The following is a 21,478-nucleotide window of genomic DNA, read 5'->3' on the forward strand; positions in this document are numbered from 1 at the left end:
CCTGATCATGCACTGGTGGGGTCCCTTGGCCTGGCCTATGCTCTCTCGCAATCCAGGACCCCTTGGGGGATGTCAGAGAGCTGGTTTTGGCCCGATCCCACAGGCCAAGGGACCCCACTAATGCACAAACTTGTGCACCAGGCCTCTAGTTAGCTATATGTTCTTAAATACAGCAGCTGAAAGCTTTTTCAGCAGCATATAGTTTAATAATTTAGAAGTCAGTCTTTCTGAAAAGAAGTAAGAAATGGTGGGCCTTGAAAATGCCTTCAGATTTTCTCACTGCACAGAATAGAGTCAAACACTGCTACAGTTAAATATTTTACCCTTTGTTCTCCCTGTATGATCTACAATAATAATCTGCTTTGTGTTGATATTTACTGCTATGTTGCTGACATTACCTGAAAGAGAAGTTGGGGTGCTTCACTGGGCTGGAAAAGTTTAGCTACTTCAGAAAGCAGGTCTAATTAAACAAGTTTATATCTATAAAAGGCTAAGTTGACTTGCGCATGCACAATACATATAAAGCTCTCTCTAGTTCCAATCGCACGCATGTGTTTCGATCTGTCATTGTCAATCGTGAAATTGGTTGACACTTCTGGTTATAGAGAAAGGACGAATAATGATATTAAAATATTTCTTCTAATTAATTTCAATGTGCACAAATCCATGCACTGGGCCACTAGTAATTATAATAAAACTCTAAATTACCATGCAATAAAGTGAGTTACTAAAGTCTTAATACTAATTATTAGTGATAAATGGTCAATCCTGTCTACTTGAGAGGCTTAAAACAATGATAAATTATATATGGAACCACAGAAGAAAAAGAGGTGAAATTCTTTGGTACCACAGGTCTTTGCGGGCAGTAGCAATGGGGAACCAAAGCAAAAGGCACTGGAAGCCTGAAAGGAAACAAACCACTTATAGTAGAAGCCCCTTAACTAAATTTGACTAGACCTGCTCTTTATTTTTTTAAAATATATTTTTATTGATTTCAGAGAGGAAGGGACATAGAGAGATAGAAGCATCAACGATGAGAAAAATCATTGATTGACTGCCTCCTGCATGCCCCCTACTGGGTATGGAGCCCACAACCTGGGCATATGCCATGACTGGGAATGAACCGTGACCTCCTGGTTCATAGGTCCACGCATAACCACTGAACCACTCCTGGCCGGGCTAGAACTGCTCCTTAGATGTTTTTTATAGAACCTGGTAATAACATGTTAGGCTGAACTCTCAAAGCTTAGGAGGCCATTTTCTAGGATACCTACACATATCCATTCCCTATTAGTGAATTTGTGTCTTCTAAGAGTCACTTGGGTTTGTTACCAAACCTTTTAATGCCATTTGAATTTATTATTTTGATGGCATAACTTAATGAAATATCACATAAAGCAATGATATATGAAATATGAAAAGAAAGAGTTACTGTTCCAGTGAAAACTAAAAGTGAATGTTTTGGAAAGACTTAATAAAGGAGAGGCACTTTAAAAATTGCTATTGAATTCAGTATAGATGAAACAGAAAAATTTGAGGGGAAGGTATAAAATTCTAAAATGATTCAGATTGCTTCATAAAAGTTTTAAATTTCCTTCTTAGTTTAGAACAGTTTAACTAGTAATTATAGGGAGCATATATTGGTATAGTTTTTGCAAGAAATACGAGGCTCCAATCAATAAATCCACATTTAAAAAAAGATTGGCCTTATGTTCAAAGATTTGTGAATGAATGCATATTTATATTTTAAATGAGAATAAAATGATTATGAAATACACAAACCATTTTAAAAATTCTCCTGATTTTTTTTATTAAGCAAGCAACTATCAGTCCTAATTGTGTTGGATAATAGAGTACCTACTACACTTTACAAATAATTATTTAACTTAGGAAAGGCAAAACCTATGAAAACTATAGTTAATGATGTCAAAGTGGATCTCAAAAGAAAGCTAACTTTCCTTTCTTAAATTTTATGTTCTTTAAAATATTTGCCAAGAAGTGGTGTGTGTAATAGTGACAGCTCCAAAAAGTTTGGATCCGCTACTCTGGATTTAATCCTTATGAAGTTATGTGGAAATAAAAAGGAAAAAAAATATTGGAAGCAAGAGTAATTTAGAAAATAGTCCTGGTTTTTAAAAAATCCTTTTTTAGAGTTTCTCTGAGTAATCCAGGCCATTATTCTGCCTGGAGTAGTGAATCTAGTTCAACTAACATCAGGAAGAATTGAATAGCAATGTACAAAAGCAAGAGCGAGGGGAAAATTAGGGCATCTCAACAGAGCCAGAAGCAGCCTTGTCAGTTGAAATTAAATTTAATCAAAAAGAGAAAATCGTTTTTGGCATGTTGGAAAATGAAAAATCTGACAAAGGTTTTAAAAATATCACTCCATCTACAGCATTATTTTTTAAACTGAGGCATATAGCCTGATTAAATGGGAATGTTTTCTAAGTTTCTGCCTTCAGGTGAGGGTAATTGTTTACTAAGCCCCAGATGCTTTTATTCTTACTTAGATGGAAAAGCTAGCTGCTGTGTTAGTTCAATTCTTCTGAGAAGCAGACACAAAGATGGAATTCAACTTGCAAGAAATTTATTATGGTAAATGCATGTGAGAGAACCTGGGAAGGAATCTAGAGGTAACTAGGAGAGCTGTTACACTGAAATGTTAACCTGACCCTGAGTAAGGGAGACAGGAGAGAAAGGAAGCTTGGTAGAAGCATCTTAGACTGCAATGCATTTCTGAGGAAAGTTTGACAGATTGGTAGAAAGTTCACAAGCCAAAGTCACCTATCAAAAAAGGCCCTGTCTCTCAGGAATAGGCTTATTTTATTATCCCTGATATACTGAGTGACTGGCAGGGAACAACCAGTGAGAAGGTGGTCTTGGAACCAAGGTGGTATGGATTTCAGAGTACTATAGCAGCCCATCATTGATTCTCATCATTGATGTTTCTATCGCTGTCTCCCTCTCCCTCTCCCCCCACCCCCTGCTATCCCACCCCCATCGAGGCAGGGCCTCCCTCTCCCTCCCTGCCCTCCGCCATCTGCCAGGCCTGTGGCCCGAGACCCAGCGGGAGACCCAATGTGGCTGCTTCTCAGGAGCAGAGGTCATGGAGAGGTGGTGGAAGAGCCGGAGCCTGAGCAGGCTGTAGCGCAGGAGAGAAAGGAGGGGACAGAGAAGGAGGAGGCAGAGAAGGAGGGGGCCGTGGGGCAGAGAAAGAGGGGCGGGAGGGAGATCTGGGCCATCATTTTACTTTTTTTTTCCTTCGTTAATCATCATTGGAGGATATATTTTTTCATTTATCATTTTAGAGAGAATAGAAGAGAGAGAGAAAGACAGAAACATGTTGATTGGTTGCCTCCTGCATGTGACCCGACGAGGGCCAGGGTGGAGCCTGAAACCAAAGTATGTGCCCTTGACCAGAATCAAACCTGGGATTGGCCTACAGGCCATGCTCTATCCACTGAGCCAAATCAGCTAGGGCATCCATATATATTTTTAAATGAGGTTATCAATTGCTACTAAAAAAAAAAAAACTTAATCAAGATTGTATAGAATCTAAAAATTAATTTAGGTAGAATGGGCATGTTAACAGTTTTGGATCTTCAAGTTCATGAGTGCAATTTAGTTCTCAGGTGTTTTAAAATTTATCTCAAAAATGTTTTATAGCTTTTAATGTAGAGGTATTACACTCTTTTGTTTATTTGTTCTAAGTATTTGACCTTTTAGATACCAGTGTAAATGAAATGTCTTCATTTTCTAGGAATTGATTATTATTCCTGATTATCCTATCTAATAAAGAGGGAATATGCTAATTGACCCTCTCACCATTGCAAAAGATGGCAGTGCCCACAGCCAATAAGGAGGGAATATGCTAATTGACTGCCCACAGCCACAAGATGGCAGCTCCCATCCCCTCAGCCCCTTAGCCGCTCAGGGCTGCCCGAGGTGCAGGCAAGCCTTGGCTGTCAGCTGCCCGGCCGCCCAGGGCTGCCCAAGGCCCAGGTAACCAGGGCTGGCCGAGGCTTGTGCTGCTGGCAGTGGCAGCAGCAGAAGTGTGATGGGGCGTCGCCTTCCCCTGATCGCTGAGTCGCCTTCTGCCCCGAGGGCTTCTGGACTGTGAGAGGGGGAAGGCTGGGCCGAGGGACCCCCCCCTCCAGTGCATGAATTTTCATGCACAGGGCCTCTAGTCTATATATAAAAGCCTAAGCGACCATTATGACAGAATGACTGATCAACCAGTCACTATGATGCACACTGACCACCAGGGAGCAGATGCTCAACGCAGGAGCTGCCCCCTGGTGGTCAGTGCATTCCCATAGCGGGAGCGCCACTCAGCCGGAAGCCAGGCTCATGGTTGGCGAGTGCAGCTGTGGCAGCAGGAGCCTCTCCTGGCTCCGTGGCTGTACTACCGAGTGGTGGCAGCAGGCACAGTGGGCAGGATGAGCTTGAGCAGCACGGTGCCCAGCCCCAGTTCTGGCTCCTCCCTGTCCACCTACCGCTTGGCACACTGCTACATCCCTCTTGCAATCCAGGACCCCTCGTGGGCCTAAATTGGCAGTGGGACATTCCCCAAGGGGTTCCTGGATTGTGAGAGGATGCAGGCCAGGCTGAGGGACACCTCCCCCCGCCAGAGCACAAATTTCGTGCACTGGGCCTCTAGTCTTTGGATAATTGCTGAACATTTTCTTGAGAATTTGTAAAAGTAATTTGACACTCTGGGTAAAGTTATTTAATGACTACAGGATTTCCTTTTGCTTCTGGCCAGCAGTTAGGCTGGATGCAGATCACTGTAATTTAGTCAGGGGTTCAGCTGACTCAAAGCTGGACTTCAGTTCTAATAAGGGCTTGTCCCTTTCCCATTCATTCTTCTCCCTCATTGTGTAGCCTTTCTGAGCCCACCTGTAATCCTGGGGTATCCACCAAAGGTTCCCCTCTCTGATGGACACCAAATTCCTATTTGTGTGCTGTAAGCCAGTGAAGAGTGCTAGGAGCTATGCTCAGCTTTTAGCCTCTCCACCATTGCTTTTGCTTTTGGATTTGGCAATTGCCTCAATGGAAGAAGTTACCTTAAATACTTGTCTTCTCTCTTATAACTTGTCTTAAAAGCTACCATCACAGTAGTTTTCTGATGCCTTCAATTCATGCTTTATTTATTTTTTTAAGCTATATATATATATTGCCCATTTTCCTACCTGTTTCCAACAGGAGGGTTGGTCTGAGATAACCTAGTAGGCCATTGCCAAAAGTGTCTCTCTACTCCCTCTCCTCCTCCATTATTCCAGCCCATTCTCTACTAAAATGTAACATAGTTCTTTATAGTATCTCATTTACTGCTATTTCCAGCATCTAAAATAGTGCCTAGCACAGAATAGAAGTCAATAGATATTTATTGAGTTGAAGAATGAATGAGAGAGCAAGCAGACAGCTCTGGTGGAGCTGGGGGAATGTTGGAGTAGGATGGAGGGATTGAGCAAAAATTTAAAAAAAGAGAGAGAGAGAACTCATGGATATGGACAATAGTGTGGTGATTGCAGCAGGAGGGAAGGGAGGTGGAAGTGGAAAAGGATATAGAGGGCATAAATGGTGATGGAAAAATAACACAAAAAAATGAATTAATATTTTATCTGAGAAGATAGAATGGAAATTCAAAAGAAAATGTCTTCACTTTCATTTTCTCAAACCTAAGATATAGTCAGTCTTAAGCATAATTAGGGTGAGTTCTGAACTCAAATTCAAGTCCTTTAGGGTTCTAGTCTCTTAGTGACATTTCCTCAAGAAATTTACACCCTTTGATTGTCATTTCTCCATTTGTAGATGATTTATTACTCTCATACTTAATGGGAATAGTTTCAGTTTTTTTATTAAGGTTAAAGAGCTTTCAAGAGAAAAAATTATAAAGATAGGAAGGACATTGGGTTTAATGTTATAATCACGCAATCAAAATACTTAGGTATAAATATAATTTTTATGATAATGATTCTATCAGTGAATACAAACAAGACAAATAGATTATCATATTTTAAAAGGTAAAATTTTTCATAAAAAATTACATTTTGCATAATATATAAATGTTTACCTGTGTTTTCTTCCTCTTCCCTTAGAGCCATTTTAAGTGCCAGATCTAGTTATTTTGCTGCAATGCTGAGTGGCTGTTGGGCTGAAAGTTCTCAAGAGTACATTACTCTTCAAGGGTAAGCATAATTTTTATAAGGCAGTTTGACTATAATAGTTACAAATAATATGAAGCACTTTTTGTGAATCTGATTTTTCTGTAAGTTCAATGAAATATTTTTCATTTGGAATTCTACAAAGTACATTTTCTGAAAACATGAGGAAGTAGGGAACATCTATAATAATAAAAGCATAATATGCTAATTAACCGGACAGCCGAACAAACTTCTGGATGACCTTCCAGACGAAGCTGGGGCTACAAGGGCCAAGGCAAGCCACCGCTGAGGGCCAAGCTCCTTGCACTAATTTTGTACATCAGGCCTCTAGTCCTATATAATAAAGAGGCATATGCAAATTAACCCTCAGGCCATCACAAGATGGCTGTGTACAACCAGCCTGGCAGGGGGTTTAGTGAGTGACAACCAAACGACTGAACAAGCAGGCTGCATGGGGCTACCAGGCCAGCAGGGGGGTTAATTAGGGACAACCAAACGACTGAACAAGTAGGCTGCGTGGGGCGACCAGGCCAGCAGGGGGGTTAGTGAGGGACAACCAAACGACTGAACAGCAGGCTGTGTGGGGCGACCAGGCCGGCAGGGGGGGCAGTTAGGGGAGACCAGGCCGGCATGGGGGGCAGTTAGGGGTGATCAGCGTGCAGAGGCAGTGAGGGGCGATCAGGCCAGCAGGGGGGGCCAGTTAGGGGTGACCAGGCTGGCAGGGGGGGCAGTTGGGGATGATTACACTGGCAGATGGGGCAGTGAGGGGCGATTTGGCTGGCAGGGGGGGCAGTTGGGGGTGGCCAGGCTGGCATAGGGGGACAGTTTGGGGCGACCAGACCAGCAGGGGGTGCAGTTGGGGACAATTAGACTGGCAGGGGCAGTAGTGAGGGGCGACTTGGCTGGCGGGAGGGGGGAGCGACCAGACCAGCAGGGGGTGTAGTAAGGGGTGATCAGCAGGGGTTGCAGTAAGGGGTGATCAGGCCAGCGGGGGGAGGCAGTTAGGAGCGACTAGGCCGGCAGAAAGGGGACAGTTGGGGGCGACCAGGCCAGCATGGGGGGCAATTAGGGGCGATCAGGCCAGCACGCAGAGGCAGTGAGGGGCGATCAGGCTGGCAGGGGAGCACAGTTAGGAGTGACCAGGCAGGCAGGCAGGTGAGTGATTAGGAGCCAGCAGTCTAGGATTGTGAGAGGGATGTCCCCAGGATTGGGCCTAAACTGGCAGTCGGACATCCCCCGAGGGGTCCCAGATAGGAGAGGGTGCAGGCTGGACTGAGAGGACCCCCCCCCCCATGCACGAATTTCGTGTACTGGGCCTCTAGTTTAGTAATAATAGAGGTAGTGTATCAATCTTCTCAGACTAGGTGGCTTAAACAACAGAATTTATTTTCTCACAGTTCTGCAAATTCAAAGTGCCAACAAGGTTCGTGTCTAGTGAGAGGTCTTACTATGGGTCCTTCGATTGCAGGCAGCCGCTTTTCCTGTGTGCTCATCCCCTTTCCTCAGTGATGGCGGTGGGGCGGGGAGGTGAAAGGAAGGTGAGCATGAGAGAGTGCTTTAGTGTTTCTTACTAGTATAAGGACTAGCATAATCTAACCACCTCAGGGCAGGGCCTCACCCTGATTACCTCATTTAACCTTTTTATTTTTTTTTTATTGATTAAGGTATTACATATGTGTCCTTAATCCCCCAATTGTCCCCCCACCCCTCCATGCCCTCACCCCCCTGGTGTCTGAGTCCATTGCAGCCGTGGGCAAACTACGGCCCGTGGGCCGGATCCGGCCCGTTTGAAATGAATAAAACTAAAAAAAAAAGACCGTACCCTTTTATGTCATGATGTTTACTTTGAATTCATATTAGTTCACACAAACACTCCATCCATGCTTTTGTTCCGGCCCTCCTGTCCAGTTTAAGAACCCATTGTGGCCCTCGAGTCAAAAAGTTTGCCCACCCCTGGTCCATTGGTTAGGCCTATACGCATGCATACAAGTCCTTTGGTTGATCTCTCCCCCTTACCCCCACCCTCCCCTACCTTCTCTCTGAGGTTTGACGGTCTGATCGATGCTTCTCTGTCTCTGGATCTGTTTTTGTTATTATTTCCTTAGAAGCCCTGTCTCCAAATATAGCCACAATGGCGAGTTAGGGTTCAGTATATGAATTTGGGAGGGTGGGGGAACACAGATATTCAGTCTGTGACAGGTAGTTTCTTTTTTCTTTTTTTAAAATTTTTTGTTGTTTTTATTTTTTTATATTTTCTTATTTTTCTTTTTTAAAGAATAATTTGGAAAGGTGTGGATTTCAGTGATCTATGATAGTACAATGGTGAATCTATATAATTGATGGCACTTTATTTAAACTTCCAAGACAGTTATTAAGAGATGAACTACTTCCTCTTGAAATATTAAAGTTTATTGCATATAACATTAAAAAAAAAAGATGAAATGGACCATTTCTGTAAATGGTGAAATGGAACATTTTGGTCACAGATGATAACTGCAAGATTCTATAGTGTTCAGTATTGGGGAGGGCTTTCTCAGGGAAATTGCCTGGGAGTTCTGAGGGAGTTTCTCAATTCTGCATCATTTTCACCAGAGATGTTTCCTTGCTGGGGTCAGTTTTGGCCAGAGGCTTAGGCATGGAATGGTGATACTGGCAATTCTATAACAGTGGGTGCATGGAAAGTATTCATAATTTCTTACTGGATTTGTATTTGTCACACAGGCATATAATCTTGAGCCTTCTAGGTTACAACAATCTGCTTCCTTTTACTAACTAAAAGTTCCTTTAGACTACCTTCACCCTATACCAGTGGTCGGCAAACCGCAGCTTGCAATCCACATGCGGCTCTTTGGCCCCTTGAGTGTGGCTCTTCCATAACATACCACGTGCGGGTGTGCACGTACAGTGCGATTGAAACTTCGTGGCCCGTGCGCAGAAGTCAGTTTTCCACCTGGGCGAGTCTATTTTGAAGAAGTGGTGTTAGAAGAAGTGGGGGTACGTTCGCTGAGATCGACCCCTCAGATTGAGGACGCTTTTAGCAAAGGCCAGCTTAGGAGTACCCTAATTAAGTTAATAACAATGTACCTACCTATATAGTTTAAGTTTAAAAAATTTGGCTCTCAAAAGAAATTTCAATCGTTATACTGTTGATATTTGGCTCTGTTGACTAATGAGTTTGCTGACCACTGCCCTATACCACCTGCTTCTGGCAACCAGGTAGTTTCCAAATTTGGAAGATCTTATATGCTCCAAACTCCTCTCTATAAAGCATAGAATTTTGAAACATTTGTAAGAATATGTAATGTGTTTTATTTTTTGTATTTTATTCACATAATGGAATTGAAACATATTGCCCTAACTGGTTTGGCTCAGTGGATAGAGCGTTGGCCTGCGGACTGAAAGGTCCCAGGTTCGATTCCAGTCAAGGGCATGTACCTTGGTTGTGGGCACATCCCTAGTAGGGGGTGTGCAGGAGGCAGCTGATAGATGTTTCTCTCTCATCTATGTTTCTAACTGTCTATCCCTCTCCCTTCTTCTCTGTAAAAAAATCAATAAAATATATTTAAAAAAAAAAAAGAAATGAAACACATATAAAAGAGAGCCCAAACCATTTTCTTTTATGCCATGGTTACATTTTAATTATACTACCATAATTTCAATACACATATAGCAGCCTAACTTTTGAGTATGGTTTCAGCAACTGCCAGTGTTAGTGATTTCAATTATGTATCCATGAAATCGTGTATATTCTTTTATTACAGTGTATGTGATTTTTAAGAAAAAACAAGACTAGATACTAATGAAATGGTAATAAAGAGAAATAATGTAGGATGTAAATATCTATCTGTCTGCCTATCTATCATCTATCTATCTATCTACTAGAGGCCCGATGCATGAAATTCGTGCAAGGGGCTCGGCCCTCGCAGCCCCGGCTTCATCCAGATGGTCGTCTGGAAGGTCATCTAGATGGTTGTTCTGCTGTTTGGTCTAATTAGCATATTAGTTCTTTATTATATAGGATATATATAAAATCACCAAGTTTTTACTTGATATTACTACTAAAATAAACTTCCTTCCTAACTAATTTGCCCCTCACATGCATAAAATACTTATATATGGAAAGTTTATTTTTCTTCTATTTTTTCACTAATATAGCATCAAAATATAACATGAATTGCTTTGATGATATTTAAAAAATAATGTTTGCTGCCCTGGCTAGTGTTGTTCAATGGTTAGAGTGTCGACCTGTGCACAGAAGAGTCACAGGTTCAATTCCTAGGTCAAGGCAGGTATCTGGGCTGCAGGTTTGACCAGGGCCACATGTGGGAGGCAACTAACTGATGTCTCTCTTTCACACCAGTGTTTCTTTCTCTGACCTCCTCCCTCACTTTCTCCCTTCTTCCCTCCCTTCTACTCTCTTTATAAATCAATGGGAAAAATGTCCTCAGGTGGGGATTAACAAAAAGAAAAAGGAAAAAAGTAATGTTTCATCTAAGTAACCCTGTTATCTTTCCAGCTAAACTTCTCTTTTATTCATTTATTTTAAAATATTTTATTGAGCCCTAGCTGGTTTTGGCTCAGTGGATAGAGCGCCAGCCTGGGGACTGAAGGGTCCCGGGTTCGATTCCAGTCAAGGGCACATGCTGGGTTGCTGGCTCGATCCCCGGAGTGGGGCGTGCAGGAGGCATCCAATCAATGAGTCCCTCTCATCATTGATGTTTCTATCTCTCTCCCTCTCCCTTTCTCTCTGAAAAAAATATTGTTTTAATATTTTATTGAGATATTATTATATAGCATAATATTATTCTTAAGCATACAATGAATAATTAACTATATGTATATATTGTGAAATGATAGTTAACATCCATCACCAACCATAGTTATAATTTTTTTTCTTGTGATGAGAATTTTTAAGATCTAGTCTCTTAGCAACTTTTAAATATACAATATGTATTGTTAACTATAGTCACCATGCCATATATTACAACCCCAGGATTTATTTATCTTATAACTATAAGTTTGTGCCTTTTGACCATCTTTAACCATTTTATTCACCTCTTTACCCGCTTCCTGTGGCAATCAGGTAGTTTCTGGTTATGGAAGATTTTAAACACCGAGCTAAAAAAAGTTTATTATCCTTGAGGTAAAAGGAATGTGTAGCCGAAACCGGTTTGGCTCAGTGGATAGAGCGTCGGCCTGCGGACTGAAAGGTCCCAGGTTTGATTCCGGTCAAGGGCATGTACCTGGGTTGCGGGCACATCCCCAGTAGGAGATGTGCAGGAGGCAGCTGATCGATGTTTCTCTCTCATCGATGTTTCTAACTCTCTATCTCTCTCCCTTCTTCTCTGTAAAAAATCAATAAAATATATTAAAAAAAAAAAAAAAAAAAGGAATGTGTAGATGGATGAATTGATGACATTTTATCATCACTGTTGAAAAACCACCTGAAAGATATAGGTATCCTACTGATAAGATCTCTTTCTTTCTGATGAATTTAAAATACCCCTGAATATAAGGATAGTGCCAGCAGAGGCCAGAGTCTTTTATTTATTTATTTATTTATTTATTTATTTATTTATTTAAATATATTTCTTTATTGATTTCAGAGAGGAAGGGAGAAGGAGAGAGAAATGGAAACATCAATGATAAGAGAGAATCATTGATCGGCTGCCTCCTGCACGCCCCCTAATGGGGATCAAGCCCGCAGCCCAGGCATGTGCCCTTGGCCGGAATCAAACCCGGACCCCTCAGTCCACAGGCTGACGCTCTATCCACTGAGCCAAGTCTGCTAGGGCCAGAGTCTTTCTATGTGTGCCAATCCTAGGGATAATTACTGTGGTGTAATTTTGGAAACTTGTTCAGGGACTATGTTTCAGATGTTTTAGAAATCATTTTTTAAAACTATGAATCCACTCTTATTAGAACTGAATTCCATAAAAATGTAAATGGAAAGAAAACACTAATTTGACTCAGACTACAACTTTTGGTATTCATTAAAAATCATGTGATTCTGTGTAGTGAGATAAAGGTCAAAAGAAGTATCTGATTATGCATCAGAAAAATGCAAAGTAAAATCACAATGTGATATCACTTCACTCTGTCAGAATGGCTATCAGTAAATCAACAGACATCAAGTGAAGAAAAGGGGAATGCACTGTTGGTGGAAATGCAGACTTGCAGCCACTAAGGAATACAGGATGGAGTTTCCTCAAAAAATTAAAAGTAGAACTGCCTTATGACCCAGCAATTCCACTTCTGGGAATATATCTGAAGAACCTAAAACACTAATTCAAAAGAATATATGCACCTTTATGTTCATTGCAGTGTTATTTATAATAGCTAAGATATGGAAGCAACTCAAGCGCCTATCAGTAGACAAGTGGATGAAAAAGCTGTGGTACATATTTACAATGCAAAATTACTCAGCCATAAAAAAGAGAATGAAATCTTACCATTTGTGACAGCATTGATGACCTACAGGGTAGTATGCTAAGTGAAGTAAGCCCATCAGAGAAAGATAAATACCATATGATTTCACTTATATGTGGAATCTAAAGAACAATATAAATGAACAAAACAGAAACAGACTGATGGTTGCCAGAGGGGAGAGAGATTTGGGGGACTGAGTGAAAAAGGTGAAGGGATTAAAACGTAAAAATTGGTAGTCATAAAATAGTCACAGGGATGTAAAATACATCATAGGAAATATAGTCAATAATATTGTAATAACTTATGTATGCTACCAGGTGGGTACTGGAAATATCTAACTACTTTCCTGAAGCTAATATAAAATAATATTGAATGTAAACTGTGATTGAAAAATAAAATTTAAAAAAAAATTATGCTGTAAGTAAAAAATGGTAACAATAGCTGCAATCCTATATAATAAAACCCTAATATGCAAATCGACCGAACAGCAGAACGACCGGTCCCTATGACACGCACTGACCACCAGGGGGTAGATGCTCAATGCAGGAGCTGCTCTCTGATGGTCAGTGCACTCTCACAGGGGAAGCGCTGCTCAGCCAGAAGCCGGGCTCACATCTGGTGAGTGCAGCGGCAGTGGCGGGAGCTTCTACCACCTCCGTGGCAGCGCTAAGGACCCCTTGGGGGATGTCCACCTGCTGCCTTAGGCGGACATCCCCCAAGGGGTTCTGGACTGCAGGAGGGTGCGGGCTAGGCTGAGGGACCCCTCCCCACCCCAGTGCACGAATGTCATGTAACGGGCCTTTAGTCTAGGTATAAATGTACTGCATAGTGCTAATTATTGTTAAACATAGTTGAAATATTATTTGTAAATTCTCAAACAAAAGCATATGATTGTGGAACCTTATTCCACAGAGGGGGAAAGTAATTTTATAGAAAGCACATGTCTGATTTTTTCCTAGAAGAAATCTTAGTTCCTGTACAGTTAGTGACAATTTTTACTACCTGCTACCTTTTATTTTATATCTTTGTTTCTGTCTCCAGCAGTAATAGATTCTGTCCTCAGCAGTAATAATATCTTACCATATATTTTCTAGCCTTCTTTCACATTTACTATGCCCTTTCATTTTTAGAATCAGTCTTTGAGAGAGCAGGTCTAGTCACATATTGCAGATAAAAACAAGATCAGATACGTTAAATGTGTTCCTGGGGGTCACTGGGTGAATAAGTGCTTATGCTAACTATGCATCTCATGTTTTAATTCAGAGCCTGTTCCATCACAGCCACTGAAGAAATTAGAAGCTCCCTGCTGGCATGTGTTTTTGAGCTAGCTAACCAGCCCTCCACTGTTTAAATCAGTGACTTTCAAATTTTATCTCACAGGACCCTAAAGATCCTGGCGGGTATGTTAGGGAGCACAGCTGTGGGATTGGGGTCTGAGAGGAAGGCCTTTGGAAAGGGTGCCTCTTCAAGCAGAGCGGCTCCACCTTTATCTGTTTATATTGTTCAAGGTTACTTCTGAGTTTAGCAATAGGAATAAAGGCAGTCCTTAATCAACCCTCATGAGCCATTAGATTAAACATTCAAAATACACAGACTTTTAAAAATGATGTCTCTTTATTAAGCCATCAGTAGAAAAGAAAGAATTAGTGGCATCAACTATTGGTCCCTATTCCCTCACCTGTAATTCCCCATCTTTGATTTTGATGGAGGTAATGGGTAAATATTTACCTTTATAATATGGCTTGACTACTACTGACAGACTGTAATAGCTTATTCAAGGGAAAGCCAAATAGAAGAAACCAAATTTGTTTCAAGTGTCATCCAAATTGGTGCAGTAATGCCACCAATGACCAGGCTCACTCCTCTTTCAGTATTTCCTCTTCACTTCTGTTGTATAAGCAAGGCTCTGCTTCCTACTGGTTCATCTTACCCAGAGCTGCTGTATCAGCAGTGAGGGCTCACTCCCAATTGGCTTTTTCACTTCTCATGCTAGCACATTGGAACTGAGTTCCATTTCTCTTACCTTGAGTAATAAAAGCAAGGTTTTCTAACACTAAAATGAAAGGAGAATGTCTCAAATTACTATCTAAAATGTTATTAGTATCATGGTTTAATAAAAGCCATTGGAAAAGTAAAGGGGATTTAGAAATTTTACTTTTAAAAAAATCACATCTTTTAGGGATTTGTATATTATAACAAATTCTGTTTTCATATTAACTTATACTGTAAAGCTGGGTAGATGTTTCCGGGGGTCGTGTGGTATAGTAGAAAGATAATGGGCTCTGGTATTTTCAGAGGCACTCCTACATCCAGTCCAAACTTTTTATATGACTTTAGGAACATTGCTTACTTTCCCTGAACTTTCTGAGGTTGTTGAAAAGATTAAATGAAATACCGCAAGGAAACAACCTGGCATAGTGCTTGGTACATAGGATGTAGTGCTCAATAATACTTGTCTTATCTTTTTATTTCCCTCCTAAATTAGATTGTTCTCATTTTCTAGAGAGAAATGGGTTCAAGTGAGGGTCATTACCGATACCAGGACAGCAGTGCCTGCGTTGCTTGATCAGCAGCCTGTCTTGGAACTGGGCCAGTGTTACATGTCTGCAGGATGTTTTCTGCAATAGATTAGAATGAAATCCTGTCTGTCCTCACAGAAAAGAACCACAGTGTTCTTAATGAGTAGTAACTCAAAGACATAATGCATGTAATATTTTTCAAGTGAGACAGCCTTCAACAAATTGAGGTAGGAATAGTAGAGTCCTACAACCCTACTTCTACCCATGCTCCAGAGTTGGGAGGTAGAAGGGTATACTTGGAAGAAGTTCTCCTGTTCTGGTGGAAGAAGAGAGAGATTTACCAATTCCTATACTGGAAGCTGAAGCACAGCAGTATTTCTGTAAAGAAACCTCACATATTTCCATTTTCTATACATAGATGTCCTCCAGTGGTGGCTTGGGGCTTTGAAGCATGAAATTGGATTGTCTCCTCTCCCTTAGGAGATTTCTGGAGATTGCTCTGAACCTTCAGTATGATCTTTCTAAATATAAATCAGATCATATTTCTCTTCTGATTAAAATCCTCAGTGCCTGCTCATCACAGTTAGAATTAAATCCAAATCTTTACCATAACCCACAAGACCCTGCATGATCTGGTCCCTGGGCTTTCCCCAGACTATCCCAACTAAAGTAGCTACAGCCAAACTTTCCAGTTACTCTCCTTTATATTATCCTGTTGTATTGTCTTCATGATACTTTTCACTATTAAAATTATCTTGTTTATATATTTGTTTACATATTTATTGCCCATGCCCTCCTTCTAGAATGCAAGCTTCTAGTATCCTCAAGGTCTAGAATAGAGCCTATCATTCAATAAATATTGAATGTGAACAGATGAATGAACGAGTGAATGGAGTCCATATGTTACTTTAACCCACACACATAGGGACCTGGAACTTTTGGAAGCACAGAGATTTCAGTAGAATAGGAGTATGTTTGCTCTCTGATCTTAGAGTTCTATCCTCATACATTTTTCTTTGTTCTGACTCTGAGTATATGTAATGTTTTCATCTCCTACAAGCTTCTATTCTGATTATGTTTAAATGGAAATAGTGCTTTAACTCTTCCCATTTAAACTGCGGGCTATTGGAGTAACTTGTTACTCTTTTATGTCAGTTGATCATGTCTTTCAGACACTTTTAGTAAAAATACAAATGACTTACAACACAATACTGAGAATGTCTTAGTAAAACATCTGTCAAGACAGCAGGAAAATGGTTTCTTGCTATTTTTATAGCTATCATATATATTGATATATAGACTCATGTTTAGATTTTGCTATTTATGTCAATAAAACTACTTTTGTTTTTATTTAGTCATTATTTTTTGCTTAAATATGTCAAGTCTTAAACCATTCTTTCAACATAAATGGCTAATTCTCATTAACATTGACAAGAATGGCTCTTGATATTTAAGAAAAAGTATATGGAATAGTATACATTCTAGTAATTATGCTAGTATTTAGATTAATAGGCTATAGATAATATGTCAAAATTATTCTTGTCATATCCGTAGTATATAAATGAGAACATTTAGGAATTGACTTTTTTTTCTAAGTATTAAAGATTGGAATTTTGAAACAGTAGAAACCAGTACTTAGCCATAGCAAGGAAATATTTATATTTATAAAATTAATAAAAATATATATATGTTATAACTCAGTGTGTTCCTCTGAAGGTTTTGAAAGATGCTATAAGTGCCCTAATAAGCCATTTATTTAAATATTTCATTAAACATTTATTAAGCATGTATTATTTAAGGCCATAGAATCAAAGCAAACACCTTTCTAAATACTGCTCTGTGGGACTCCATTTCTTATCTTCTTGCCTTCTTCATTTTATTCATTCCTTAAAGTTTAGCAGATATGTAGGTCCTATGCTTAACAAACCATGGGTGTCTTATCAGCACTGTCCTCGCACTGATTCTACTGCATAGCTCCAGTGCTATGTAGGAAATGGGAAATCTTCTTATCCTGGGATAGTGAATCAATGCTGACGTTCTGCTGCTACTAGAGATGCAAGGATAACTAAGATACAAACCCTCTCCTCACATAACTCAGTCTAGAAGGAGAAACAAATAGATAAATAAAGATATTACAAGTCAGTTTGATACATGTGATAATGAAAGTATATATAGCATACTTCTTAAGAGCCCAGGCTTTGGAATCTGTCTGCCTGGATTTAAATTTCAATCCATCACTATCCATTTGACCTGGGGCAAGTTACTTAATTTCAGTTTTTTCATCTATAAAATGAGACTAATAATGGTACCTACTGTTGAGTTGTTATGATGATTAAATGTGCTAATGGCATTCAAAATGCTTATTAGCTCAGTGACTGGCTCATAATAAGTGCTCAATTTAGATGTTAGTTATTATTGTGTTTAACAGTCAGTGATTTTTTTACCTTAGGGCACTAAGGAAAAAAATCAGAGATAAAGAATCACCTGTCTTGTGTCTGAATGAAGTAAATAGGGAGAGGATTTTTTTTAAAGTATATTTTTGTTTATTTCAGAAAGGAAAGGAGGAGAGAGTGAGATAGATACATCAATGATGAGAGAGAATCATTGATCGCTGCCTCCTGCATATCCCTTACTGGGGATGGAGCTGGCAACCCAGGCATGTGCCCTGACCGGGAATTGAACCATAACCTTCTGGTTCATGGGTTGACGCCCAACCACTGTACCATACCAGCCGGGCAACAGGAGAGCATTTTCAGCCAAGTGAACAGTATGTGCTAAGGCATGGATGTATAAGGAGTTACAAGTAGTTCTGGTATAGGAAATAAGTAGTTCACTTTTCTTGGAACAGCTGCTAGAGAGGAAGAACCAGAAGTCAGATGATAATGAATACTGTACACCACGCTAAGGAATTTGGACTTTTTTTCTTGTGGACTATGGAGAATTGTTGAAATGGAAGGACTATATCAGATTTATATTTTAGCAAAGTCACTCTAATGGCAGTGTGGGAAATGGAAAGCAAGGAGATTATTTTAGGCAGGAAACCCATATGAAACTGTTATCAGAGAATGCCTTTCTCTGTTGCTGGTGAGTGGGGTTCTTGGGGTGCTGCTGGAATAAGCATTTCCGGAGGCTCCCATGGGAGGATGAGATGTGGTCGAAAGCTTTCATTTGTGTGGAATTACATCCCTCAGTTTCTAAAGTCCCATTTCCCTTAAACCAGCCCAAGAAGATATGCAACTGGGGATTCAGCAGTGCTAGAAGCAAAGCCAGAGTCTAGTTTCCATTCCATCTTGGAATTGGGTCCAGCACAGCATCAGGCTCGTTCCAGTCCATCAGTCCATTGTGTGGGCACATGCAGGGGAGTGTACCCCCTGCAACAATAGAGCCAGGAGCCCAGCACACAAGAGCAAGCAAGAGACAAGAGAGGGCACTCCTTTGTTTAGGAGCTTATGTATCTCAAGTCTTCCTGTGCTTGCAGTGACCACACCTACTCTGCCCAATGACTTGTTCCCAGGTGCGACTGACAAGTACCTTCCCTATGTCACCCAGAATTTACTGGGCATGCCTATAATATTTGCCTTCCCTTTGTTCCTTCCCTGTTAATTAATAACTGATAACTGGGTTTACTAAAACGGTATCAAAAGGATTCTGTCATAGAACTGAGGAGAGAAAATGTGAGGCTAAACCATAATAAATAATAAGTAATCAGTGGTGTGATAATTTGCTCATAACACTTTATAACATATAAAAAGCCATAGCTGCAATCATACTTCATATTAAATTAATGGCATACCTACATGGATGTTATTTGAAGACTATATTCTTTAGATAAAAGTGAGATTAAAATTTTATCTTGCCCTGGCCGGTTTGGCTCAGTGGATAGAGCGTCGGCTTGGGGACTGAAAGGTCCCAGGTTCGATTCCGGTCAAGGGCTTGTACCTTAGTTGCGGGCACATACCCAGTGGGGAGTGTGCAGGAGGCAGCTGATCGATGTTTCTCTCTCATCGATGTTTCTAACTCTCTATCCCTCTCCCTTCCTCTCTGTAATAAATCAATAAAATATATTTTAAAAAACACACAAAATGTATAAAATACAAACAATGTAACAAAAAAAACTTTATCTTGGCTAAAAGTTTATGGGAAAATAGAATGTATAATTAATATTAGTTAAACCTTAATTATTTCTGGATTTGCGTTTAGTTTTCCTTTCTTTTTTCAGTATAAACCATGTGGAAATGAATGTTATGATGTATTTTATATATGGAGGAACTTTGGACTTTCCAGACAAAGCTAATGTTGGGTATGTATTATTTTTTAATTATTTTAAATATAAAAGTATTAATATTTTTTGGCTTCTGCTTTGTTGAGCTATGTTTCAAAGTATCAGTGAAGTAGAAGCTTCACTTTTATTACCTGGTTTGCCATATCTTGTGTGTATTTGGGAATATCTAAAAATAATGTTACTGTTTTTAGAAGAAAAAATGTTCTAGCAACTCACAGTAATAAGATTAAGAAAAGTCTTTATTAGACTTAAATTATGTTAGAAAAACCTTATATTTGTTTTGGAAAATAAATGAGAGGATTTTATAAAACAAAATTGATTGAACCTTTATCAAATTTTGAACAATTATTATATTACTTTATTTTTTAATGTTAGGATGTCTCTTAAAACAGAAAAAGAAAAACCTTAAAGTTAATTTAAGAATATAGGCATTTTAAAGACCAACAATGATGTGATTCTTAAGTGCCCTATAGTGAAATGCCATTTAAACTGCTGAAATTCTATTGGAGAGTGAAATGTACCTGGTCATCTGATTTTCTGCATGTGCTCTCCTTTTATTGCTGTTCTAACATCAAAGTGAAAGCTGCTCTTTTAATAGTAAATATTCATTGGTTCGTTTACTTACAAACTGAATAAATATGATTTGGGAGAAGAAAGTATCATGAGTCACAAAGATTCAGTACTGAAGTTTCCCCCCTGGAAACCTATATGAATTTATCTTGCTCTCCAGGCTTGTTGGTTTCCTAAGTACCTAAAGTATGTATGGGTGCTCACAAATATTTGCCCAATAAAAGAAGTGACTGAAAGCGTTTTGAATAATTTCATGATGTCTCTAGTCTTAGGGTCATTCGTACGCATTTCAATCTGATAAGTATCAATTTGCTACCCCAAAACTTGTATTATACAGATTTGTTGCAAAGACTTTATAACTTTAATAGCCTTCAAAGCAGTTTCCTGGATGTTGAGATATATCTGCGATTCTGAGAGGAATTTGATTGAAACATCTCCAAATTTATTTCTTGTTATTCACTATTCAAATCATGTGACAGTGCTTTCAACTTTTGGCCTTTTTGTAATCCATAAAGATTATTTATTATGTGGGGCAGAAAGTTATAATTAAATTAATAATAATAATTTAGGTCTTTCTTTTTTAAAACACACTATATATTAGTAGGAAATTACTATGTATTTGCCTTGGTTTTTAAAATGGAAAATTAATACCATATCTATTTTTATTTTAGTAAAATACTCAATATGGCTGATATGTATGGACTAGAAGGATTAAAAGAAGTAGCAATCTATATTTTAAGAAGAGATTACTGTAATTTCTTTCAGAAGGTAATTATTGAGTTTCAAAAATCTTTACCCAGTACTTGTGCCTTAAAGTCACACATTATTACCTACTAGATTTTTATTTATTTTTTTTTTTTTATTTATTTTTTTTTTATTGCTTAAAGTATTACAAAGGGTATTACATATGTGTCCATTTTATCCCCCCGCCCTAGACAGTCCCCTAGCCTCCCCTATCCCCCAATGACTTATGTCCACTGGTTATGCTTCTATGCATGCATACAAGTCCTTTAGTTGATCTCTTACCCCCCTACCTCCTGCCCCGCAACCCTCCCCGGCCTTCCTGCTGCAGTTTGACAATCTGTTTGAGGCAGCTCTGCCTCTGTATCTATTATTGTTCAAAAGTTTATAATGGTCTCTATTGTCCATGAATGAGTGAGATCATGTGGTATTTTTCCTTCATTGACTGGCTTATTTCACTTAGCATAATGCTCTCCAGTTCCATCCATGACGTTGCAAATGGTAAGAGTTCCTTCCTTTTTAGAGCAGCATAGTATTCCATCGTGTAGATGTACCACAGTTTTCTAATCCATTCATCTACTGATGGGCACTTAGGCTGTTTCCAGATCTTAGCTATGGTGAATTGTGCTGCTATGAACATAGGGGTGCATATATCCTTTCTGATTGGTGTTTCTGGTTTCTTGGGATATATTCCTAGAAGTGGGATCACAGGGTCAAATGGGAGTTCCATTTTCAGTTTTTTAAGGAAACTCCATACTGTCTTCCATAGT

General features: G+C 39.5%; 1 protein-coding gene across 2 annotated transcripts in view; it reads left to right on the top strand.

The window, feature by feature from the left end:
* Nucleotides 1-21,478, top strand: part of BTBD8 (BTB domain containing 8) — a 98,901-nt gene that overhangs the window by 46,516 nt on the left and 30,907 nt on the right. For both annotated transcript variants that reach the window (XM_036351673.1, XM_036351674.1), the window contains exons 5-7: nucleotides 6,102-6,191; nucleotides 19,335-19,415; nucleotides 20,639-20,735. In XM_036351673.1, the coding sequence (XP_036207566.1) occupies nucleotides 6,102-6,191; nucleotides 19,335-19,415; nucleotides 20,639-20,735 (268 nt within the window). The remainder of the gene's footprint in view (nucleotides 1-6,101; nucleotides 6,192-19,334; nucleotides 19,416-20,638; nucleotides 20,736-21,478) is intronic.

The sequence above is a fragment of the Myotis myotis genome, unplaced genomic scaffold, assembly GCF_014108235.1.
Source record: "Myotis myotis isolate mMyoMyo1 unplaced genomic scaffold, mMyoMyo1.p scaffold_m19_p_2, whole genome shotgun sequence".
In the NCBI taxonomy this organism is placed as follows: Eukaryota; Metazoa; Chordata; class Mammalia; order Chiroptera; family Vespertilionidae; genus Myotis; species Myotis myotis.